Source organism: Corylus avellana, chromosome 5 (assembly GCF_965113065.1).
Source record: "Corylus avellana chromosome 5, dhCorAvel1.hap1.2, whole genome shotgun sequence".
NCBI lineage: Eukaryota > Viridiplantae > Streptophyta > Magnoliopsida > Fagales > Betulaceae > Corylus > Corylus avellana.
The window spans coordinates 9,677,744-9,693,311 of NC_142494.1; the positions used below are offsets into that span (position 1 = coordinate 9,677,744).

At 40.8% G+C, this 15,568-nt stretch overlaps 2 protein-coding genes across 3 annotated transcripts; one reads left to right on the forward strand and one right to left on the reverse strand.

Moving 5' to 3' along the window:
- Positions 1-705: 705 nt before the first annotated feature.
- Positions 706-4,872, forward strand: LOC132181430 (kinase C substrate, heavy chain-like protein). 2 transcript variants are annotated; one of them, XM_059594639.2, is made up of 6 exons: positions 706-994; positions 1,174-1,287; positions 2,808-2,903; positions 3,444-3,626; positions 3,729-3,879; positions 4,008-4,872. In XM_059594639.2, exons 1-5 carry the CDS (start codon positions 853-855, stop codon positions 3,836-3,838), a joined length of 645 nt encoding a protein of 214 aa, XP_059450622.2. In that variant the 5' UTR covers positions 706-852; the 3' UTR covers positions 3,839-3,879; positions 4,008-4,872. The 2 variants fall into 2 exon arrangements, with proteins under 2 accessions (XP_059450622.2, XP_059450623.2); XM_059594640.2 differs by having other exon boundaries at positions 4,054-4,872.
- An 8,773-nt stretch (positions 4,873-13,645) lies between these two features.
- LOC148585366 (uncharacterized) lies at positions 13,646-15,169 on the reverse strand. The gene has a single exon (XM_088516732.1). The coding sequence runs from the start codon at positions 15,167-15,169 to the stop codon at positions 13,646-13,648; it is 1,524 nt and encodes a 507-aa protein (XP_088372858.1).
- Between the last annotated feature and the right edge of the window lie 399 nt (positions 15,170-15,568).

Genomic DNA, 15,568 nt, shown 5'->3' on the forward strand with positions numbered 1-15,568 from the left:
GCAATGCAACTTATGCAAAGAAAAAGAGAGTAATGCATAGGAAATCATGAGACATTTATTGTGAGATTCTGGGAAGATTTAAAGGTACTGCTACATCTCACAATTTAATCATAATGAAATGGTGGAATGTAGAATTACTCAAGATTTTAATGAGTTATTTAGTAGATTATGATAGGATTGCCTTACAATTGAGATAGTGTATGACAATAAAATTGAGTCCTTAGTCATTTATTTTTTTAAAAAGCAAGATGATTATCTCTCATACAACTGTCATATAACTATGACAACGTGACAATGAAAATCAATTTTTGCACCAACCATTGTAAAAGATAAAAAAACTAAGGGTTAATTTTTACTACCACATCATTATGGTTGTATGTCAGTCGTATAAGAATCTACTAAATAGGATTACTCGCTTATAAATTCAAGAGTAATTCTATTTAGTAGACTCATGTACGACTGCCATATAATAGAGATGACATAACAGTAAAAATCAATCTTTTTTTTTTACAAGTGCTGATCTAATGACTGAATTTTAATAAACAACATTACTCTAAAATTCAATTAATTACAAATAAATAAAGAAAAAGAAAAGGAAAAGCGAAAAAACTTGAAAAAACGAAGAAGCAATATCCTTAGTCTCTTTGGCACGTATATGTAGGGACTCTCTACAAATTACAATAAATAAAGTTGAGCTCCCACACAGGAAGATGCATTTCAACCAGTGAGTTGGGGTCAAGGCGAGACCGACTTTATAGTAGACTCACTAGACTCCATTTGTACAGCACCAAAATAAAAGGCCAACAGAATGCCATAGTGCCCAAAGAAGCGACTTTCAGGTTCCCAACAGACATGGAGGCCAGTTATCATCGGAATTTCCTCTGCTTCAGCTTCAATTTTTGCTTCACTACTCTCCTCTTCCTGTCGTTCATCTTTGCCACCTCCTACGCCTCTCTCCTCTCCAACCCACCCCTTCTCGGAATTCACCCTCTCGGTACCACTCTATCTCTCTGTGACTAAGCTATTGCTATATTAGCCTCAGAATGTTTGTCTTTGGGGCCTGTTAAATGGGTTTTCGGGGATATTAGGTCATACCCAGATGTCCAATCGGTATGTTCTTATGCGATTTCCATTGAATTCTTGAATTTGAAGTTGTTTCTGTGGTGGTTGCAGATGAGAAGTACTTTAAGTCAGACGTTATCAAGTGCAAGGACGGGTCAAAATCCTTCAGCAGAGACCGTGTCAATGACGATTTCTGTGACTGCGTTGACGGGACTGATGAGCCAGGTATTCACTCACATTCAATTTAGACTCTATTTTACTCTAAATTTAGAAATCTCTATGCATGGATATGAGTAATGGTTACTATAGTTGATTCAGAACTTTGATTTCATCTTTGATTCCAATTAATTAGGTGTTGAATGCTGTGTCCACATGAAAAATAAAAAAATAAAAAAAAAATAAAAAGTTGATACTGACGAGTGTACAAAAACGGTCTTTAATCATTTGTGCAGATTAGACTTCAGCATTTGTTTTCAAGATTCTAATTTCTTTTTCCACTTTCATAGATTATGGGTGAATCTAATTGCTAAGATCATCAAATCTACAATGTTTTTGTTTTGTATAATAAAATGAATCAGAGAAATCAGGTAAATGGTCTTATGCCTTTCTGTAATGCTGGTGTGACATGGTTATGTTGCAATCTGAAATCTTGTCCATGAACTTATGTAAAAGATTATTATCAATTTTCTCATGCTGGACGTGTACTTCATTGGATAGTCTTATTGATAATTCTTGGAAACCAGATGTTAAGTGAGATCAAACAGGCATGAGGGCTAGAAAATGGGACTGCTTGATTGTTTTGGTAGTGTTAATGGACGCTCCTAAAATGATTGTGTTTTACTCTATTTTTATCTGCAAATAAGAGATGGATTCTGATTGTGAGAAGTCTGGTGGAAAGTCACCTGGAATCTCATCTCTACATTTATATGGTACCATTGTTCTCTTTGAGCAAAGTAACCGCCTTCTTTGGGAGCAGTGAAACTAGTCATCCTCTAATTTGAATCATCACAGCATTACTTTCCTCACAAAATTCATAGCTGTCCTGTTGGTTGTCTGTTTACACCTGTAGGGGGAATTTTTTTAGGAAGTTACAACTTTTTTCCAGATTCCAATTCTAATTCTTTGTTTCATAAATCCAGATTCTTACATAAAAATGTAAGGCTAAAATGCACTTGCACGTTAAATACAGTTTTATTTACATCCCCTGGATTTCTAATTTTTCTAGTCATACTCCGGGTAACTTTTCTAATCATACCTCCTGTAGTATTCTGCTATTCTAATAAACTATTTCCATCCTTCAAGTCATTAAGGACAATTATTTTCATGAGATGCAAGTGCCCCCTCAGACTCACCCACTGACATTGGTCGTTAATATAGCACCAAGTTATTCTTATGTGATTTGTGTTTTTTTCATTAATGATTTTAAATAAGAAGTAAATAAGAATAGTCCATTAGGAAAATTGGAACCAAAGAGATATCAAAGTTGATCATTTGGACCTTTCAATTCATAGATGTGGATCTCGGACCTTTGAATAGAGATATTTCCAAAGCTCACAAAATGGAAGAAGGAAAAAAGAGTATAGGCCTAAATAGAATTACATCAAACAACAGTGAATGTAGATGTATCTTACACAAAATATAAGTGTTGTGCATTACATTGAAAATCAGGAATTTTCTATTTATCTTGCTTTCTAACGACATTTGTATTATGGCAAGTAATTTGATCTTGTGTGTTGCATTTGCAGGAACTTCAGCCTGTCCGGCAGGGAAATTTTATTGTAGGAATGTAGGAAGTACACCTCAGTTTATATTTTCTTCTCGCGTTAATGATCGATTTTGTGGTGGGTAATATCATTCCAATTATTTCCTCCTTCTAATAGATCTGGGTATTGATTAGGGCCTTAATTTGTTTTCATTCAAATCCCACAGCTCTTAGGTCTCTTGTTTTCCTGATCTTGTTGGGTGTTATCTCTTGTATACTTTATATGTACTTGGATTGCGCTCCTTGTACTTTTAATAAATTTGTTTATACTTATTAAAAACATTTGTTTTCAATTTTGGAGACTTAAGTGGAAAAACCCGTGTCAGGAACTATGCCTCTGGCCTTGAAATGGGATTGATGAATGATCTTCCTAATGGAGGATATATTTGTTGTGAGGCTTCATATTGCTGGAGCCCCTTTGTTGAAGGTCTAAATGATCCATGGATATGTGGCTTGATGGCATGTCTCCTAAGATCAAATTCTACTTGCTGGTCATGTTATTTCCATATTTGATTTTAGATGTGTGAACCATTTAAATTGTTGCCCTTCTTGCAGAGATTGTCATAATTAAGTGTTTAATAAGATTCTGAGTTCTAGTTACGGATTCAATGCTTTCTAGATTGCTGTGATGGAAGTGATGAATACGATGGCAGCATCAGTTGTCCCAAGACATGCATCATGGGTGGGAATATTGACTACAAGACTGGCAGTTATGTCTCAACTGTCCGTGATACAGGCTCCATTGATGCAAAAGAAACCAAAAATGGAGCTAATTTGGAGGACTTGATTGAAAAGCTTAAAGGTATTTTTTGTTCACTGTAGTTTAAGTGCAGTTGAAGATTATATATTAGTTGATATGAATTGAAATAATAGTTGATATGAGTTTGGGGTTTTGTGGTTCCAGGTCTGAAGGTAATAATAGTCGTACAGGTGATTCTTGTTGGTGGTGTGGTGGTTTACATTTACCGGATAGTCAATCGCCGTGTTAGATCTAAAAGAAGACGTTATCGTTGAAGAAATCTACCACCCACAGTGTAGCTGACTATTTTATTTTGGTGAGAATACTTGCCTGTTTTGCAATTGATTTGAATTCCCACAGTTACCCTCCCGTTTCTGAAATATATTCAGACCCTATAATGTTGATTGGCTGATTTCATAATCGTTCTTTCACTTATGTTTTAAGGCTTTCAGCGCATTGATTGCTTTCTTGTGGGGGTGCTTTCTTCCAGATTTGACTATTTCCAAGCCTGACAGGCTTTAGTCTTGATTTCAAAGTCTTGTTGCATCAGTACAAGTATTTGCTGCTGGGCAAGGAACAAAATAGTGGACTGATATCTATCTGCTGCAGTGCTCAAATATTGGAAGCTATGAAAGGCTTTGACATAAAGGAAATGGAACAGATTTTGAGCTCGGTTTCATGGATTGTCTACACAAAGTAAGACAAATACTTGCTGCCTCACTTCGAAGACTTTCAGTGAAATACAATACAGAGGGGATTTTGTTATACTTGTTACCCTGTAAAAGTAAAATTTCTTACAATCAAGTGCATGATTGTTCTTTTTGATGTTCACTTGAACATAATATTTCATAGGTCCAAATGAATGATATACACAGGATGGTGCTTCCTGCAAATCCGCTTGTGCTTTGAGTAGTCTCAGAAGATGTGGATGTATACAGCAAATTGTGCCCCACAATCCCCCAAAATCATGCATATCCTAGTATTTGGTCTTCCCAATAGGGTCATTATAACATTAGTCTTCAGAGTGCTCTCTTTACTAGTATATAATTGAAATGATTTCAAAGACTTTTCAGGGTCTGCTACTGAACTATTGGGAAGCTGCTAACCAACAATCAGCATTTAGCTCAAACTGAAACATGATATCTTGTATTCTTGATTGTAACAGGTCTAATGGTAATCTAAGATTTATGCTTTCTTTGTAATTGTTCAGTTTTAATGGGCTTTCCGTTATGACTGTTTTAGTTTCTCTTTTGAACTGTTGTATGGAGATTAGGGGGGAGTAGTTAGAGAATCGGTGAGTCAGGACTCAAGAAGTATATAAAACCCAATTTCCTTTGTGCTAGGGTCATTCTGGACTTTGTAATTAAAAGCTTAGTTGTAAGGAGGTTGGACTAGCCTCCAACTTACCCATTTCATTCCAGTTTGTTCATCATTTCACTTTCATCTCTCCATTCTACAATTCCAATTACATCAAAATAAACAATCAAAAAATCCATTGCATAGAAATAGGATTGTACATTTAGGCAGATTCTAATTGCAACTAACTGCTATATGCATATACGAATGTGGTTAGCAAAAAAACACTAACCGTATATGCGGATAATGATTTTAGGGTATGTTGGTACGGTTAATAACAACATTCGCATATATATATATATATACAAATTCAACAAAATGACATCGTTTTGGATTTGGTATAGGGTTTTATTTTATTTAATATTTTTTTTTCTCTTTGATCTCATATCTCACAGACTCACTCACGCAGTGACACTGCACTTCCACTAAGCAACTATTGTCATCCACTTGCAACGATATGGATTTCATCTAAAACACTAGGACTAAAAAAAAAAACTAAAGCATGATTAAACTATTTTAAAATAGGCCATAATAGAGACCCAAAAGACTAAAATAGGTCCAAAATGCCCATTACCTGATATGCAGCTAATGATTAATGATTGCGCAAATAATAGTTAGTAATCGCATGATACGAATGCGGATGTGGTTACCTAAAAGTGATAACCGCATTATGCTGATGAGGATACGGATATTGCCAATAATCGTTTATATATCCACAAGCCCAACCCTGCAAGGCTGCAAAGAAATACAATCAAGATTTACTAGTGTGCAGTTTTTTTACCGGGGTTAATTTTGATTTTGCTAATTTTGTGCAGTTTTTGTCTTCATTTATCTATTGCATTCCAATGAGTTTGAACTTACTCCAAATTTTAAAAAAATATATTAATTTTCTTTTTTTCCTAATTAAAAAGGTTAGGAAGGGGTGACTAGAGTTGCTATTTTACTTGAGCATAACCATAGTAGCTCATTGAGTGCAAAACCACCAATGAAACAGTCATTCTCCATTAAAATACCCTCACACACTCATACAAGGACAATACTAAGTAAAATGGGCTAAAATGAGCTGAAGAGTCGAAGAGGGTGGGATATTTATAAAAGACAAAAGCGCTAAGGATAATAATGATTTGCTTTGGCAAGTTTGCGTATAGTCGAAGGTTCGCTGTACTATTACCCAATAGTTCTAGGGTTTTAGGTCAAATGTTCAGAGATAGGGTTAAGATTGAATGTTCGGTGGTCCACACTAAAATATTCTTCACTAAGGTTTGGCTCGAACCTTCGGTTACAAGGCTTCAAACATTCGGCAAAAACCATAAGTCAAAATTGTTACTTTCAAGTTTCAATGAACCCTAAGCAACCATTTAGCCTCTCTAGAGCCAATACAACCTTAATTAAACACTTGGCGTATTGCATGCTCAATTCCTAGTAGGCCACAATCACGACCCAAGGGAATGGGCCCTGTAGAAGCCCATCAGGGATGCTGCATACTCCCACACATCCAATTTCGTCAGGCCCAAGAAATAAAGCGCAAGCATCCCTCGACTGCCAATGGAAAAACACCCGCTAAAGGAAAATCTACAAGATCACGGAATCATAGGGAAATCGAGGGATGGGGCGCTAAAAGATCTTCATTTATGGGAGGGAACCCTTCCCGAAAATCAAGAAGAAGGCATACCACCCATGGAAACCAGCTGGAGGATCCGACACCCCACCACCAAATTGTCGTACCATATTCAATTCTTTCCAAACCTGCGGAAATGATCGCATGCAGGTTCTATGTATCTCACTCTAATTATTCTTGACATTGTCTTGTCTTTCTTGTTTTAATATTATCAAGTGTTTATCTATGTTTGACTTAAGCATTGAAAATGGTATTGCTGCCTTTTTTTCTCTTTATGTGTGGCTCTCACTACTAATACTCAAGTTTTTCTTGCGGAACCTAGGGTTGGGAGCTACCAGGCGTGGCAACTGCATCAATAGTTTTGTGCCGTCTAAAAGACAAGGGCTAATACTATTGATACATAGTTTTTTGAGATGATGACGTGGCACGCCTTGCAGGGGGTGTTGACAACTTCGAGGATACTTCAGGCTACTCTCACAAAAAACAAACAGGATTAGAGCTCCCGGTGGTGTCCCGGCGGGAAAGCTTCGATGCCAAAGTCAGAATGTAAGGAAAGAATGTCCAAGCAACCATAGTTTTCATAGCTAGGATTGCACTTACCTTTGATTGAAAATTGAGACTTGTATTTATAGGCATTGAGTAGAGCTTGCTTCCCGCACGTCTCGGGATTCCTATCCCTAGATATCTGTTTCTCAGTTATTTTATAAGGGTAGGAATCCTAGGACAGGTGATAAAGTTTTCGTTCGAATGAGATAACCTTTTGAATTTGAACATTTGCTTATCCCGCTTATGTAGGGGCAGTTTGCATGTGGACAGTTATCTATATTGTAGAGATCTTTTTCGAAGGTGAGATAATGATCACTTGTGTTAATTTGAATGCTTGCATATTCTTTGTCGTGAAATGACTGATCTACCCTTGGCTCTTGACTATCTTGTACCTAAGAAGTTGAGTCTTGGGTTCGGCATCCGACACTCACCAAGGAGTAGTCTCTGACTCTTGTCCGAGGCCACCTCGGTTTACAGGGCCTTCTCTGGAAAAGTTTGTCTGAGGCCTTGTCGGGAATACCATCTTGCTTAGGTCGAATTTAGGACCCGTTGGGCTTTAGGAGTTGATCCAAGGCCCAACAGTTACCCTCCAATTTCCTGATCTGAAAGATTATGGAAATTTTTTGTTTATAAATGGAGCGGCGTTCTGAAATTATACCTTCTTTAAGTGAAAATCCGAGACTTCCGAGGCGGGAAATTTGAATTTCCAGTCTTGGCGGGAAATCTGACACCAATTTTTGCCGAGACAATTGACATAACTGAGGGTGCGTCGGTTGTTCCACGTGTCAGTGCTGGGATGGACATCCTTTCGGCTGTCGGTTGTCAGCTGTTACGCGGGATTTGTATAGGCGCACCTTTCTTGCCGTATTTACTGTGCACGTTTCTTGAGGCATCTCTTGGCGCTTCGCTTTCTTATCTTTTCTCGTTCCAGACCTCTCGTGTAGCCTTCTTTAAGCTTTATAAAAAACCTGTTCCTCTTCTATTTTTCCTATCTCTCCTATTCGCACTAAGTCCTCTTGCAAAAGTTCTTACTTCCGTTCCTGCACTTCCGTTCTTACTCTGTTCTTTGCTTTCTTTTTTGCAAAACCTGGCTATGTCTCGTGAAAAGGGATCTGAATCAAACGGTGGTTTGGGCAAAACCTACCCAGCCTTATGGAGGCCCGATCTGACCAAGGAAGATGAGCGTAAAGTCATCCTGGACTGCTACATTCCCAAAACGGTGAAGCTCCGTTTTGATGATGAGAGGAAGGGTGCCATAGTGGACGCCGGAAGTCATGAGGTCTGCCTATATGAAGAGATGTTCCGCGCAGGCCTCAAGCTGCCTTTCCCAAATGTCATACGTGAGTTTCTCGGTCATCTGAATGTGGCTCCACATCAATTGGTTCCTAACGCCTGGAGGATATTTTTTGCCTGTGCTGTCGTTTGGCCCATGGCTCTCAGAGAAGGACAAAACATCACCATTTCGGAATTTCTCTGGATGTACCGGCTCTAGAAGAACCCCAACAGTGATGGGCTGTATAACTTCCAGACGAGATGGGGGAAGTTTATTTTCATGGATAAGACCTATACGAGTAACCACGGATGGAAGAAGAAGTACTTCTTTGCGCAGGGACAATGGGAATTTGCTCCTAGAGAGAAGGCGGAAGGGCCGAGAGTGCCTCGGGAAACGACTACCCCCCATTTGGGCCTCCACAAGGACCTTTGCCTGTCGGACGCGGAAATGGTCTGAGTAAACACGATTTTGGCTTGGGCCCAGAAACATGATAACATTATGACCTACAAAAAGTTGGTTACGACGGCTAGGTTAAATAGCTGTCTTTACTCCAATAGAAATGGCGCCAACGGATCACGAAAGAAACCGGCTGAGGCGGTTGTGGACTTAAGCCCTCCGGCAGCCAATACCCAAGGCGCTACCCCCCGAAAGCCTACACTTGACAAAGGCAAGCAAAAGGTAAATGAGTCTCGGGTAAAGAAGGCCCTGCGATTGGTTGATGAGCCTGAGGAACCTGAAGCTCCTCAACTGAAGAAGAGGAGACTAGTGAAGGGCAAGGGTCCTGCTGTCGAGGCAGAGAAGAGGAAATCCCTTTTTGCTGACCTCTTGGCTGCTCGGAGGAGGGTTAATCCAGAACCCGATGTGGCTCCAATATCGGCGTACGAGAACATCCTCGCAAACCATCCGATTGCTGAAACTCCCTTGGCAGCAACTCCCTTGGAACCTTCTGGTGCCGCTCCTACCACTGCTATCCCCGTGGAATCGGTATTGCTGGTGCACTATGGTCCCAACATCCAACACCTCTTAATAGACCCGTTTTCAAATAGCTCAGTAGGGATGGAGCTAGAAGAAAATGGGCCGCATGCCGAAGCGGGGGAAGAAGGAGTAAGGCCTCGGGTCTTGTCCCCAATAGCTAAGGAGCAGTCTCGGGTTCTGGCTTTGGTGCCTGAGGCTTCGTCTCAGGCTCCGACACCGGCTGCTGAGGCCGAGCTTGGTGCTGGGTCTGGGGCCTCCTTGAGTTATTCCTTGGTAAAGCCTCAAAACGTTGAATGGACCGTAGGGAAGCCCCTGTCTCGGTTTGGTGGACAATTGCTGGGGAACCCATTTCAAGCTTTAGTGGAGCTGGTTCCCCAAGTTAGCTTAATAGGCGAGCGAGACATCTCTGCCAAGGGTATAGCGGAGTCGATGTTATTTAAGCAGTTATGTGTAAGTATCACTCTTCATGTGACTTCTCCTGTTGCATAAGTTGTATTCTGTTTTGATTAACGTTGTTTGTTGCAAGGAGTTATGAAGTCAGTAGTTCTATACTGCTACTTCAAAAAGTTTTGTCAAGAATCGGCCTCAGAATCCGAGAGCCTTCAAAATAGGCTTGCAGCTTCTGAGGCCGAGAATGCCAAATTGAGGGACACGCTAGCTTGGCAGGATAAAGAGTTGCTTCATCTCGGTCAAGAGCAGTTGGCGGCTCAAGCTGAGGCTGCATAAGCCGAGTCCAGAGTCTCGGTTCTTTCTTTTGAGTTGCAGACCCTTTGTGCCGAACACTCGAAGCTTCAAGAAGATCATTCTATCTTTAAAGAGGATCTGAATCAGCTCAAGGAGAAGCATGCAGAAGTTCTGAAGCAGCTGAAAGTTTCTCAGGCCGTGGCTGCCAGTCAAAATGCTAAACTTAAAAAGGCTGTCGAAGGTCAGACAGTTGTCGAAGAGCGGCTTAAATTCTTTCGAGGCAAGCTTGATGAAAAGAAGTTACGATTAAAAGAAGCCGAGCCCTGATCTTCCAACTACCTACAACAGTTGACGTGTGCCTCATGGACTCGGGATAGTGCCTGGGTGGATGGGATCATTCTTGGTTTCGAGACCTTTTGGTCTTAGGCCCAGGACCCGCTCGCACAATAGATCTTGACACAGTGAAGCCCGAGACCATCCTTGTATCTAATAAAGCTTTAAAACAGTTTATCAGTCTCGGGTTGAATCTGATGCATGATGCCGAGGGGATTGACAAGTTTGCTCATCAGCCGTTCTCAGATTCCAAGGAGTCCTCGGGTAGTGAAGGGACCGCTTCTGGACACTGTGCCAAGACCCCATCTGCTTCCAAGGCTCAAGCTGTAGACCCGAAAGAGGGCTAGTGTGTTCTCATTTTGCTTGTGATAAATTGTTAGTAAATCACAAACTTAAATTTCAAGACTTTAATGAAATACATCATTTTCCATTTATTTCAAATTTTGTGGTTGTTATTTAATAGCGTAATTTTAGCTATGTGTTTATTCTCGGAAAAGACTCGTAACATTTTTCAAGCACACCTCTTCTTGAAGGATTTATGTTCTTGACAGGTTACTTTTTCAGAGTTTTGTTTAACCTTTTTCGAGCACACCTTTTTTAAAGGATTTTTACTTTTGACAGACTATTTGTTTGACCTTCTTTAACACACCTTTTTCAAAGGTTTTACATTATTTACAAGCCATTGGTTTAACCTTCTTCGGACACACCTTGTTTGAAGGTTTTATGTCCTTTACAGGTTGTTGGTTTAACCTTCTTTGAACACACCTTCTTTGAAGGTTTTACGTTCTTCACAGGTTGTTTCTCGAAGAACTATGTCTCATCGGGCTTGGTCTCGGGAAGTTCCTAAGTTTTTCCCAATGGCTTTTTGGCCGTTTACCATGAAGGTGATTTGGTCTACCTTGTTTTAGACATTCTTGAAAGGTTATTGAAACTTCAGGAGATTCTTTTATTTAATGAAATGTAATGAAAATTACAAAGAAAATAAGAATCGAATAAGAATCAAACAAGAATCACCTTACTATAATAAGCTAGAGAAAGTACTTTTTGAGGTGCTTGACTTTTCACGGCCTGGGGAGTGCTTTTCCCTCCATGTTCTCAAGGTAGTAAGCTCCCACCCTTCTGCATTCGATCACTCTATAGGATCCTTCGCAGTTTGGAGCTAACTTTCCCTCAGTAGGGTCTTTGGTGGCAATGGTGATCTTTCGCAAAACCAGGTCCCCAATGTTGAAGCTTCTATGCTTGACCCCTTTGTTAAAATACCAAGCTACTTTCTCCTGGTACACCGACATGGTTACTTGGGCCTGGTCCCGTTTCTCTTGTAGCAAGTCCAGATGTAGTTTGAGGCCTTCGTCATTAGTCTCGAAATGGAAGGTCTCAACTCAGTAGCTACCCGAGCCCACTTTGGCAAGTATGACTGCCTCGGTCCCGAAAGCCAAGGCGTATGAGGTCTCCTCGATAGGTGCTCTTTTCGTTGTCCGGTATGCCCACAAGACTTCTAGAAGATCATCTGCCCAATCTCCCTTTTGATCTCCATGTTTCTTTTTTAGAATTTTAAAAATTGTCTTGTTGGTAGCTTCAACTTGTCTGTTCGCCTGGGGGTGAGCCGAAGAAGAGTAGTAGTTTCTTATATGAAGCTTCACGCACCATTCTCGGAATGACTCGCAGTCAAACTGCCTTCCATTATCAGTTACAAATGCATATGAAATACCATAGCGGCATACAACGTTCTTCTACAAGAACTGCTTTATGCTTTTAGCTGTGATGTTCACTAGGGCTTCTATTTCTGCCCATTTGGTGAAATAATCCATTGCTACAACCGCAAATCGAACACCCCCCTTTCCACGAGGCAGTGGCCCCACTATGTCTACCCCCCATTGTGAGAAAGGACATGGCAAAGAGATTGAACTCAAATCTTCTGGTGGTTGTTTTGTAATAATGGCAAAGCATTAGCACTTGTCACAATTTTTCATTGTTTACACCGAGTCCCGACTCATATTTGCCCAGTAGAAACCGGCTGTAACCGCTTTATACACCAGCACTCTTGCTCCCGAGTGACTGCCGCAGATGCCTTCATGGATCTCGCGGAGGACATAATCACCTTCCTTCTTGGAGATACATTTTAGGAGTGGCATCATGAAGCCTTGTTTGTATAGAATCCCATTAATAATGGTAAATTTGACAACTCTAGTTCTCACTTGAGGTTCTGACTTCTTATTCGACGGGGGAATCTCCTGTTCCAAGTATTCCCTTATACTCGCCTACCACTCAGAAATAGTCTTGGTAACCGAGATCGAGATCGCCTCGGCTATGGCAGGTTTTATTAATGTTTGGATTGACCGTTCAAGTTCTTTGGTGTCACTAGTTGCTGTCGACGCCATGCGAGCTAGCTGGTCAGCTCTTTCATTCTCTTCTCTGGGGATTTTCATAATACATAATTTCTCGAACAAATTTTGTAAATTTTGTAGTTTTGATAAGTACTGCTTCATTTTATCTCCTCTAGCTTCGAACTCTCCTTGGATATGTCTGACAATTACTTGTGAATCGCTTCGTAATTCAACGAACTCAGCTCCCATCTCATGAGCTAAATCGAGTCCTGCTAAAACTGCCTCATACTCGGCCTCATTATTAGTTGTTTTGAACTCCAGCCTCAAGGAGCTGCTAAATCTTCTCCATCCGGGGTGATTAATACTACTCCAGCTCCACCATTCTTTCTTGTAGAGGATCCATCTACATAGACTACCCATGTTTCGTCTTTTTGCCATTCTTGGGTGATAGGTAGATTGATGAATTCTGCTAAAAAATCAGCCAATACCTGTCCTTTGAGAGTGTTCCTCGGGAGGAACTCAATATCAAATTCTCTGAGTTTGATTGCCCACTTAGCTAATTTGCTAAACAGATATAACTTCATGAGTACTTTCTTCAATGGATACTCAGTCAAGACTCTTATAGTATGAACTTGGAAATATGGGCGGAGTTTTCTGGAAGCGATAGTCAGCGCAAACACTAACTTCTTCATCTGAGGATACCGGTCTTCTGCTCCTCTTAGTGCTCTGCTAATAAAATAAACTGGCTTTTATATGCCATTTTCTTCTCGGATAAGGGCTGCACTAACAGCTTTTGGAGAGACAGCTTAGTATAAATACAGTGCTTCTCCAGGAACAATTCTGCTTAACAGGGGTGGACTCGTTAGATATTTCTTTAATTGCTCAGACGCCTCTTCACACTCTTCAGACCACTCAAATGTTTTCCTTAGGATTTAAAGAATGGTAGGCACTTATCGGTTGACCGAGAGATGAATCAATTCAATGCTGTAATCCTACCCATTAACTGTTGAAGTTGCTTCGTATTCTTGGGGGATTGCATGTCCAAGACTGCTTGGATCTTCTCGGAATTAGCTTCTATCCCTCGGTTTGATACCATGTAACCAAGGAATTTTCCCGATGATACCCCAAATGCACACTTTGCGAGATTCAACTTCATTCCATACTGCTTCAATGTCTTAAACATCTCTTGCAAGTCGTTTACATGATCTTCTGGTAGCACGCTTTTAACCAGCATGTCGTCAATGTACACCTCCATATTACGCCCAATCTGGTCTCGGAACATCTTATTAACCAGCCTCTGGTATGTTGCTCCTGCGTTTTTTAGACCGAAGGGCATAACCTTATAGCAGTACAGGCCTTGGTCAGTGATAAATGCGGTCTTCTTACGGTCTTCTAGATGCATGTAGATTTGGTTGTACCTAGAAAAAGTATCCATAAAGCTTAACAGGCCATATCCAGCTATTGAATCCACTAACGCATCAATGCGTGGCAGAGGAAAGCTATCTTTTGGGCATACTTTGTTGAGGTCTGTAAAGTCCAGGCACATTCTCCACTTCCCGTTAGATTTTTTAATCAGCACAACATTGACCAACCAGTCGGGATAATATACCTCCTCTATAAACTGAGCCCTGAGTAGCTTCTCTACTTCCTCGGCTATGGCCATATTCCGCTCTAGGGCAAACTTTCTTCGCTTTTGCTTCACTGGCTTCATGTTTGGGTCCATATTGAGCTGGTGAAAAATGTCATCGGGACTGATTCCCGGCATATCTTCATGAGTCCACGCAAGTACCTCCATGTTTCCTTGGAGAAAGGTTACGAGAGCGTCTCGAACTCCCGAGGTGAGCTGTGTTCCTATCTTTACCATTTTGCCTTCCCCTAGCTTCAAGTCTTCTAATGGTTCAACTGGTTCCTCTTTCAGGGGGTCCTTGCTTCTGCTACCCACCATGCCGACTATCAACAAATCAGGGTCTGCATTCTTTTTTAGGGAAATGTTATAACATTTCCTCGCTGAGGTTTGATCCCCCTTCACCTCTACGACTCCTTCTTCCGTAGGAAACTTCATCATTAGATGGTAGGTTGAAGTTACAGCCTTTAACTTATTGAGGGATGGTTGACCAATAATTGCATTGTACGCCGACAGTCGATCGACTACCAAGAAATCCACCATGGCTGTAGATTGCTTAGGAGCTATCCCCATAGTAACCGGAAGTGAGATGAGTCCTATCAGTTGGACTTGTTCTCCTGCAAACCCTACCAACGACAAGTCAAACGGTTGGATCCTCTCCCGGTCAACACTCATCTGCTTGAAAACTGGCCAGTACAATATATCAGTTGAACTGCCATTATCCACCAAAAGTCGGTGGATTTTATGGTTGGCAACCGTCAGCATAACTACTAACGCATCATCATAGGGAAATATGACTCCTTTAGCGTCTTCTTTAGAGAAGGATATAGTCATCAACTCCTTCTTTGCAACTTTTGAAGGTCTCTCTACCATCAGAATTTCACCATCAGCCTTCGTTCTCCTCGCATAAGCTTTTCTAGACGAACTAGAACTTCCTCTACCAGCTATTCCTCCTGAGATGGTGTGGATCTCCCTCACTACATCCTGATGTCGAGGTTGATGGGCATCCCGATCACATCTCGATTCTGCCTACTGATTGTGAATTGGTTCGACATACCGATCATCCTTTGGCCTTGCTTCTTGATTTTTGGGGACTTCTCGGTTTTCTTCAAGTAACGGGAGCTCCTGGTTCCTTCCTCGATTCCGCTCATCTGCTAGGAATCTCACCAACTTCCCAATTCTGATGTGATTTTCAATCTCATGCCACAAGGTTATACACTCCTCGGTTAAGTGACCATGGTCACGATGATACTCGTAGTATTTTTTAGGGTC

Excerpts from the sequence above, each read along its gene's own strand:
- LOC132181430 (XM_059594639.2), top strand. The coding sequence starts at position 853 with ATGGAGGCCAGTTATCATCGGAATTTCCTCTGCTTCAGCTTCAATTTT. Across the intron at positions 1,288-2,807 it reads TGACGGGACTGATGAGCCAG|GAACTTCAGCCTGTCCGGCA; the intron begins GTATTCACTCAC and ends TTGCATTTGCAG. Across the intron at positions 2,904-3,443 it reads CGTTAATGATCGATTTTGTG|ATTGCTGTGATGGAAGTGAT; the intron begins GTGGGTAATATC and ends AATGCTTTCTAG.
- LOC148585366 (XM_088516732.1), bottom strand. The coding sequence starts at position 15,169 with ATGGTAGAGAGACCTTCAAAAGTTGCAAAGAAGGAGTTGATGACTATA.